Source organism: Lolium perenne, chromosome 4 (genome assembly GCF_019359855.2).
Source record: "Lolium perenne isolate Kyuss_39 chromosome 4, Kyuss_2.0, whole genome shotgun sequence".
Lineage (NCBI taxonomy): Eukaryota > Viridiplantae > Streptophyta > Magnoliopsida > Poales > Poaceae > Lolium > Lolium perenne.
Genome location: NC_067247.2, coordinates 326,947,601 through 326,956,729, shown reverse-complemented (window position 1 = coordinate 326,956,729; position 9,129 = coordinate 326,947,601). Strand labels below are relative to the sequence as shown.

The following is a 9,129-nucleotide window of genomic DNA, read 5'->3' as shown; positions in this document are numbered from 1 at the left end:
TCTCGCGTGCATTTCTATCAGTCGTGAAGCTTGTCGCAACTCGTTTTCTGATGGTTCGTTTAGATTTTCTGATTCTCGTGACAGCTATACGTCGAATCTGGCGACCAAAAAGGACAAGCAAGGCGTCTGCACGATAAGGTGGGAAGCCAGTCACGGTATGTGTAACTTCGAAGTAACATTACCCATATCACTGGCAAGATACATATTCGTCTCCTTTCCTCATGCTTCCATTGATTTCCCGGCTCGAATTGTCAACTTGTACTCCGCTGACTCACAATACAATACATCATCGTTTCCGCTCAACAAATGAAAGAAACGTATAGATCGGAAGCTAGGCTAACCACCTACAGCTTATCCTAAGCCTACGGCATAAGCTATCTAGAAGGAAGGAAAGGCTGCGATATGTAATGTGTGGAGATATTCTTGTTTATGGTTAGTAGACCACTCCTGTCAGCCTTTTGCTCTTTGCCCGCCCGCGAGCACTTTTCTTCTCTCGCCCGAGTCTTGTGTTCGCCTCCGTCACGCCGGATAAGGACACCGGTGATTCACTGTCATAGTATATTGTATGGCACACGGCTTACAGCATCACGACGGCGACGGCCACCGCGAGGAGGAGCTGCGAGGCATGGGCGGCGAGGGAGGCGCCGCCGTTCGTTGAGAATCGCTCGCCGCCGTTTGCCGAGGAGAGCTGCTCGCCGCCGTTGTAGACCATCGTGTTGTTCGTCAGCGGAACAGCAGCCTGCGGGTCGGTGAACTTGCCACTGTTGAGCAAAACACACAAAGCAATCCAACAGTGCGGGTTAGCATACCCCCATTTCGAAAAAAAAGTGCGGGTTAGCATACGGTGCAGAAATCATGTTCGTAAACAGTTTGATCTCAAAAAAAAAAAAATGTCTAATAATCAGGATAACCTGATTTTAGCTGCTTTAGATAGAGTGTTGGCTTCTACCGATTGGGAACATCATTTTCCTCTAACTACTGTTAGGGCGCTACCTAGGCCAATTAGTGATCACACCCCTCTGCTTCTTGATACTGGTTCTAATGTTACCCCTCCCCCCAAGCTGTTTAGATTTGAAAAATGGTGGCTAGACCACCAGGAGTTTATTAATTTGGTGACAAGAGTTTGGAATACCGAATGTCCTTGCACTTCTGCAATTGATGTTTGGCAATATAAATCTAGGCTCTTGAGAAAAAAGGCTAAAGGTTGGAGTCTGAATGTTGATGCTGCTTTTAAGAAACGTAAAAAGGATTCAATTCTGGAATTTGATATTCTAGATGTGTTTTCTGAAAGCAATCAATTATCAGATTCTGATAAAGTTAGGATGAAACAAATTAGTGAAGAGCTTGATGCCGTGTTTAAACATGAGGAAACCAAAGCCTGGCAGCGTTCTAGGGATAGGTGTATTAAGGAAGGGGATCGTAACACTTCTTATTTCCATGCTATTGCTAATCAAAGGAGGAGAAAAAAGAACCTTGCGATTCTTGATGGGCCGGAGGGTCCTGCTGAGGATACCCCTGGTATGATTAAAATTGCCACTAACTTCTATAAAAATTTGTTTGCTAAGGAAGTTCGTCCTAATATTTCCTTAGGTAACCATTTCTGGGATCCTGAGGACGTGTTAACTCTTGAGGAAAATATATCTCTTGAAAAACCTTTTTCGGAGGAGGAAATAAAGTCTGCTGTGTTTGAATCATATGCTAGTGGTGCCCCCGGTCCAGATGGCCTTTCCTTCCTTTTTTATCAAAGGTTTTGGGACCTTATAAAAACGGATTTTATGGCTCTGGTCAGAGATTTTGAATCTGGTACCCTGAATGTATCTAGGCTTAATTATTCTATAATTACCCTTATTCCAAAGGAACCTGATGCCCGGGATATGAAAAAATTCCGTCCTATTAGTTTGGGTAATTGTAGCTTAAAAATTATTTCGAAAGCTATTACCAATCGGATTTCTCCAATTGGTGATAGAATTATTGCTAATAACCAAACTGCGTTCATTAAAGGCCGCTTCATTCTTGAGAGTGTGGTAGCAGCTCATGAATTGATTCATGCAGCACACTCGCGAGGTGAAAGTGCTTTGGTTTTGAAATTAGACTATGAGAAGGCGTACGATAGAGTTGACTGGACCTTTCTAGATGAAATGCTTCAGTCTAGAGGTTTTGGGATTAAGATTCGTCGTCTCATTATGAGTTTGTTGGTCAATGGTTCTTCTTGCGTAAGGATAAATGACATAAATGGCTCTTATTTTAAATCTGGCAAAGGACTTAAACAAGGAGATCCGGCCTCTCCCATCCTTTTCAACTTGGTAGCAGATGTTTTTTCAAAAATGTTATACAAAGCCGCTGCTAATGGTTTGATTCGAGGTTTGTTGCCTCAAGTTGTTCCTGGAGGTGTCATTAGCCTTCAGTATGCTGATGATACCATTCTCTTCCTTGATAATGATGTTTCTGTTGCTAGAATTCTGAAGTGGTTTTTATCTTGCTTCGAACAGATGTCAGGTATGCGAATTAATTATCATAAGAGTGATCTTATGACAATTAATGTCGAACCTGAAGATGCTAAGTTGTTCGCTCAAATCTTCTGTTGCAAACTTGCGGGGTTTCCCTTTAAATATCTTGGGGTACCTTTGCATTATTCAAAACTAAGTAAGGAGGATTTACAGCCTATCATTGACAAACTAATTAAAAGAATTGCTGGCTGGAGGGGTAGGCTGTTGAATATTAAAAGTAGACTAGTTTTACTTAAAGCCTGTTTAGCTAGCATTCCTTTATATCTGATGTCAGTTCTTAAATTTCCCAAGTGGGCCATTAGGTTAATCAATTCACAGATGTCTCATTTCTTATGGAATGACACTGTTGATGCTCGTAAATATCACCTTGCCAATTGGGATCTGGTTTGCCTTAAGCAGGAGTTTGGTGGCCTGGGTGTGCAAAATCTCAGGGATTTTAACTTGTGTCTTTTGGCTTCTTGGGTCAAAAGATATAACCTGGGTGCTAATAAAATTTGGAGGAAAATTGTGGATTTTAAATATGATCTATCCCCTAATCTCTTTTCTGCCAATCCTACACATTGTTCCCCTTTTTGGAAAGGGATCATGTGGGCTGCTCATGCAGTTAAGATGGGGTTTAGATGGAAATTAGGAAATGGTAATAAAATAAAATTTTGGGAAGACGTGTGGCTGGGTAATTGTAGTCTTGCGATTTTATATTGGGATTTGTTTATTATTGCTAATGAACAACATCACACGGTTGCTCAGTTGTGGGATGGAGTGGATTTGAAGGTTACTTTTAGGAGGACTGTGTCTCCTGAGCTTTTTAATCGTTGGCTTGATCTATGTCAGTTAGTGAGTACTTGTACTCTATCGTCTGATGAAGATGAACCAATCTGGATGTTCCATTCTTCAGGAGTTTATAATGTTAGCTCGTTCTATGCTATAGTTAACAATAGGGGAGTTGTGCCTGTCCATACTCCAGCTGTCTGGAAGTTGGATATCCCTCCTAGAATACATGTGTTCCTATGGCTGCTTGCTAACAATAAGCTACTGACTCGTGACAATCTGGCTAAGCGTAGACATGTTGAAGATAAAACTTGCCTCTTTTGCTCTGAGTCAGAATCAATCCATCATCTATTTTTTGATTGCTTTGTAGCCAAATTGGTTTGGCCAGTAATCTCTGATCTGTTACATGTTGATGTGGGACTAAACTTTGAGTCAGTAGCTCGCTGGTGGATTAGTAATAACAAAAATTCTGTGGTTAATATAGTCTGCACTGCTGCACTATGGGCCATTTGGAAGTTGCGTAATGATCTCTGTTTTCAGGGAACTCATTGGCCTGGTGTTCGGGAAGTCTGGCGAAGGATGGCCACAGATCTGGATCAATGGAAGATCCTCTCCAAAGATGCTCAATCGGTCCTTCTGGCGAAAAATGTCATGGTACTCAACAAACTCAGGGGGGAACTGTTACGGATTGCTTGGACCTGACTCATTTCAAGCCTGACAGTGATGAAGATTCACCCCACCCTGCGGAATACAAGGAGATGATTGGACGACAGAACCAAGCTTACAAGCTCCTGATCCTAGGATCTCTTTAGATCATGTTTCTTGTTGCTCCAGTATGCTCGTTTGGTAGTTGTTGTGGATCTTCCTATTGCTGTTAGACTCTTTTTTTCTGTTTTAGAAGTTTTCAGTCCACATTCTTCAAAAATGTGGCTCATTTATGCTGTAAAAACAATGTTACTGTGGTTGGGTTTCAATGAAACCGGGGGGAGCCCTTTTATCTAAAAAAAAAAATGTTCGTAAACAGTGAATCGTGCAGTACATGTACTACTGGAAGATGCTGGTACGTTGTAGACAGACATTGCTTGTTGCAGGATGCAGATATGAATGCATCTAGGACGCGTGCCTGAGCATATGGGAGGCAGTTGGGAATAGGACAGCGAGACATGAATGCGCACGGCCGCCTATGCGCTATGGCTATGGGGCCGCACGCGCGAAACGGCTAGCTAGCACGGGCCGTCTCGCGTCAGGCTATGTGTCAGTTGGCTTGTCCTGTGCGCGTGGTGGATTCCTAGCCGTTGCTCTGTGTGCATTTCGGCCGTTGAATAACACAGTGAGCTAGTACAGTCTGTCAGTTGTGACCTGAAGTGCTTTTCTTTTGTCACAGTAGCATGGAGGTGAACCAGATTCTAAACATAGTACTTAATGTGCACTGAACCGGCCTACTAGCATATGGAGTACTCTCATGTTCTATGCTTGTTGACCGGCCATTTTTACACTAGAGTAGTCCGTTGTAGAATTGATTCCGGGGTGATTTTTCAGGTCATGTTTTGTGCAAGTCCTACCAAGTTCCCCTACCAAAATGTTCACACATACTTTATGCGACACTGCAAGTAAAGTAATCTACCATATTCAAGAATTAGAGCGTCCTCGCCGACGCCAAATCATGAAAATCTATGTGAACAGGCCCCGATCATCATCATCATAGAGTAACATTTGGCAAGGCAGTTTGGAGCGTGCATTTCGCGCCAATTTGGTAAAACTACGGTTCAGTGAACGCAACGGTTGCTTTGACAACAGTTACTTGTGTCTGCTTAATTAGCTACCTGAAACTTGCTGGGAAAGCCTGAGAGGGAGGGGAGGAAGAACGCATACCTGGTGTTGGCGGTGGGGCAGAAGGTGATGGCGTAGTTGGTGCCGGCGGCGCAGGTGAAGGTGGAGGTGGAGTCGTCGTACGCGTAGCTGTATGCGCGCGGGCAGGCGCTCTTGAAGAACTGCGAGTAGGTGGACGGCCGGCACGTGCTGGGGCTCCCGAACGCGCCGCTGCAGCAGTACTGCGGCGACCCGAACGCCTCGCACGCGCTCTTGCACGCCATGGTAGGGCCGACGCCCGCGGCGCCGCTGGCGCCGGCGGGGCTCGCCGAGGAAGCCACCTTCAGGTCGGCCGGGCACGCGTCGTTCAGGTCCACCAGGCACCCCGTGGCCACGCACTTGGGCCCGCCCGCGGAGCTGGCGGTAGCGGCGACGCTCGCGCCCTGGGGTGTGACGAGCATGGGCAGGTTGTAGCCGTCGACGAGGCTGACGTCGAAGAAGTCCATGCCGCCGGACCCGTCCAGCGTGAACTCCGCCAGAGAGGCCGGCGGCGCGGCGCCTCCGCCGTTGCACTGGAGGGTTCCTGAACCGCAGTCGCCGGTGCCGCAGGTGAACTTGCCGGTGGCATCCTCCGAGCAGAGCGTGCGCGCCCACATGCGGCCCGACCAGCCCGTCGGCGCGTCCACCGTCGCGGACGCGCCTTGGGCCAGCGCGAACCCTGTGGTGGATAGCGGCGCGGTCCCGGCGCCGGAGAGCAACCCCGGCCACACCGTGTGGCCGCAGTTGTTGGTCATGGTGAACGTCGCCGACCACGCAGCTGCATTAGAAGCAATTCGAACTGATCAGGCTCAAAACACGCCAAACAAACAAGTAATGTGCATTAGAAGCAAGAAGAGTATTGTGTTACCTGGAAGCAGAAGGAGCAAAGCGATCAAGGAGAGAACGACCTGAGCTGGGCTCCGTGCCATTTTCTTGTTCTCGTCGGAGTCTTGACTCTTGGCAACAGCAGTCCACAAGGCCTCAGCTCCGACCTCTGCAACTCTGCTCTGCTTCTTTTGTGTAATGTAATCGGCCGGAAGAGAGGATGAACGGAGGAAGACGGTCGGTTGAGTTATATAGAAGACGGCGCAGACAAAACGAGCAGGGGAATGGGGGTCGGTATCTTCCCAACGGACACTGCGAGGCGGGCCCCGGAGAGATGCAGATCTTGATCTCTGCTCCTTGGACAATGTCGGCAACGGCTCTCCTACCACGCCGAGCACCGTCTCTGTATCTTGTCCGTAGCCTATGTCCTGACGTCCTGCCTAGGGGCTTGTGCTTCACGAGCGGTGGGTGATGGAGCTAGCACGAACGATTTTCGTCTCGATTTATAGAGAGTTGTGGGAAGAGGCAGCGCGTTGTGGGCGGATCCTATGACGCGGGGAGGAAGAAACTAGGAAGTCGAGCAAGAAAAGAAAACCTCTGTCGCGCGGCTGTGATCTGCGACGCAATGTTGCTGTTCCGTGTGGGACTTTCTCTGCGATTACCCTCCGTTTTACAGGCATTACGCGCTTCCGCAATGTTTCCAAGCACGATATAAACGCCCTGTCAAAGGCACATCTATCTATATTTAGGGACGAAATTAAACATGGTGGTATCTTGCCTTGCAAGCGAATTCAGCGTGTTTTCACGATCTACTACTATGTAATGAGCTGAAAATACCTCCGTTCTAAAACAAGTGCCTCGTTTTTATTTAGATATGAACGTATTTTAGTTATAGATATGTCGGTATCTAGAAAATCTTGAGACACTTATTTTGGCGGGGAGGGAGTAAGTATCAATCATCCCCGCGTCGCCGCCCAAACGACGTGGTAAACCCTAAAATCTCTCCACCACCACTTACTTCCTCCCCTTCAACCTCTCTCACCGCCCCAAGGTCAAGCCAGTGTGGTTGACGAAGGCGGTGGGGGCTATTTCATCTTCATCTCGCTGCGTGGCGGGTTGAGCTTCGGCTTTGAGCTGTAGCCCTGGAGTTCTCCTCGCGACGACGGACGTCTGCGGCCACACGGGTGGTGCGGCGATCGAGTATGGTGGTGCCCAGCCCATCCACTTAGTGGAGCCAAGGGCCGACTCTTCGGTATGCAATGGGGCGGCAATTTTCGGCCCAGGGATGCGCAACTTTGGGCTCTCTTAGCACGGTTGGGCAGCGTCAGGGTAGGGATGCGCAACCAGCGGGCACTTACAATGGATCTGGTAATGTTATACGCTGAAGGGGATTGTGCATGTATTTCGAAAAAATACATCTACACGAACACCTAAGATCTATACTATGTAGTTGCAGTAACAAGGTTCATTCAATATCAACTCACCGAGTAAAGCGGAAGAGTGATGACACCAAGTACACAAATCAATTGTAGCTAGTTTTGAAATAAGAGTATCGAACCACGAGGAGCTACTAGTTAAGGTTTTAATGCCTCTTGCTACTATATATTACAGGCTACTTATAAATCGTTCTTTAATCTCGAATAAAGGTGTTTTAAAATATTGCTGTAATTGATTGCAAGAAAGTAAACAAAGCAATAAATAAAAAGCGTAGTGAGAAATGAGTTGAAACTTAATAAGATAAAGTTTTCTCAGGAATTATTGAAACACCTCTACCATTAGGATTCATGTTAATGAAGATAAACCATACTTTTAATCATATTTTATGAGGAGAGAGAGCTCCGTAACAAGATGCGCCGAGAAATCCATCGGTCATCGCATATCTGAATAACCACTACGGCTAGCTTTCTGCAAACCACATATTGACAATCACAATTAAGGATTTTACCTCATGGTTATCGATATGAGCTTGGTGAGTCTCCCTTTATCCCCCTCTTCCATGTGTTAAAGTGTTGATACGGTAATGTCACTTCTCGCCGTACACTTTACCTCACTTCAAAGGGTAGTTCCCTCTCGAGACCATAAGGCACATATTACATGGTGCACAACATATAATATCGAGAGAGAGAGAGAGAGAGAGAGAGAGAGAGAGAGAGAGAGAGAGAGAGAGAGAGAGAGAGAAGTAACATGCATTAATAATTTAAAACCATAGAACATCTCAGATTCATCTCATATTCATGCTAGGGTTTCTCCATCTTCCCAAGAACAAAAGGAACTACTCACATATGGAAATAATCAAGAACATCATCATACTCTTATGGATGGGATGAAAGTAATGGTATGAATTCAAATACAAATCCATAATAGCAATCATGATTACAACTATGGTTGAAGGAGAATGAGATCGGTGATGGTGATGGAGATGCAACGGTTGACGATGAAGGGGATGATGCCTTGTCCTCCGATGACCCGTGTAACAACCCGGATGATGTATTCTCTCAAGTTCCTCCTCCAGATCTGTCCTAGAGGTGATGTTTCTTTGTTTCTTGAAGTTGTATGTCGCATATCTTTGTGCCATCTACGCGAGATGAAAATATTTGACGAGGCGGTGCTCCTGGTACGGCGTACAAACGGACGGTACGGGCGGGGTACCCCGTATCGATGCCCGCTAAACTTACTGGAACTTGTCCTCACGTTTCCCTTTCGCCCAGGTGCATGGTTAAGTGCTTAAATGATTTTTATCACATCAAAATACCATAAAAATGTTAGTTTTTATTAATATGTCATCATTGCCTTAATATTTAAGATCCTACGTAGACAAGCATAAAGGGCGCGGAAGGGCGGTAGATACAAAATCCTATTTCTACTTAGAGATATCTATATGAAATAACGGTGCAAAAAAATGCACTCATCAACTTCCCTAAACTAGACTCTTGCTTGTTCCCGAGCAAGATAGAAGCTTAATGGGCAGAGTCTTCTTTATTCATGAAGCGTGAGTCATTAAAATAAATGAGGCATTTTAAGAACAATGATTATAACATCGAATATAGAACTAGTAGATGAACCACACCATAGTATTCTCATACTCAAATGACTTAAAGGTCTCCACACCTTTCATACTCCATAATATACATGAAGACTATTTTCTTCACATAATATAAGATCATGAAGCTTAGCTTTTATA

The 9,129-nt window shown here is 45.7% G+C and overlaps 1 protein-coding gene across 1 annotated transcript; it reads right to left on the bottom strand.

Moving 5' to 3' along the window:
• Positions 1-205: 205 nt before the first annotated feature.
• Positions 206-6,436, bottom strand: LOC127296378 (thaumatin-like protein 1b). Its single transcript, XM_051326440.2, has 3 exons — positions 5,992-6,436; positions 5,148-5,901; positions 206-761 (listed from the first exon to the last, which is right to left on the bottom strand). Exons 1-3 carry the CDS (start codon positions 6,050-6,052, stop codon positions 578-580), a joined length of 999 nt encoding a protein of 332 aa, XP_051182400.1. The 5' UTR covers positions 6,053-6,436; the 3' UTR covers positions 206-577.
• Positions 6,437-9,129: the final 2,693 nt, after the last annotated feature.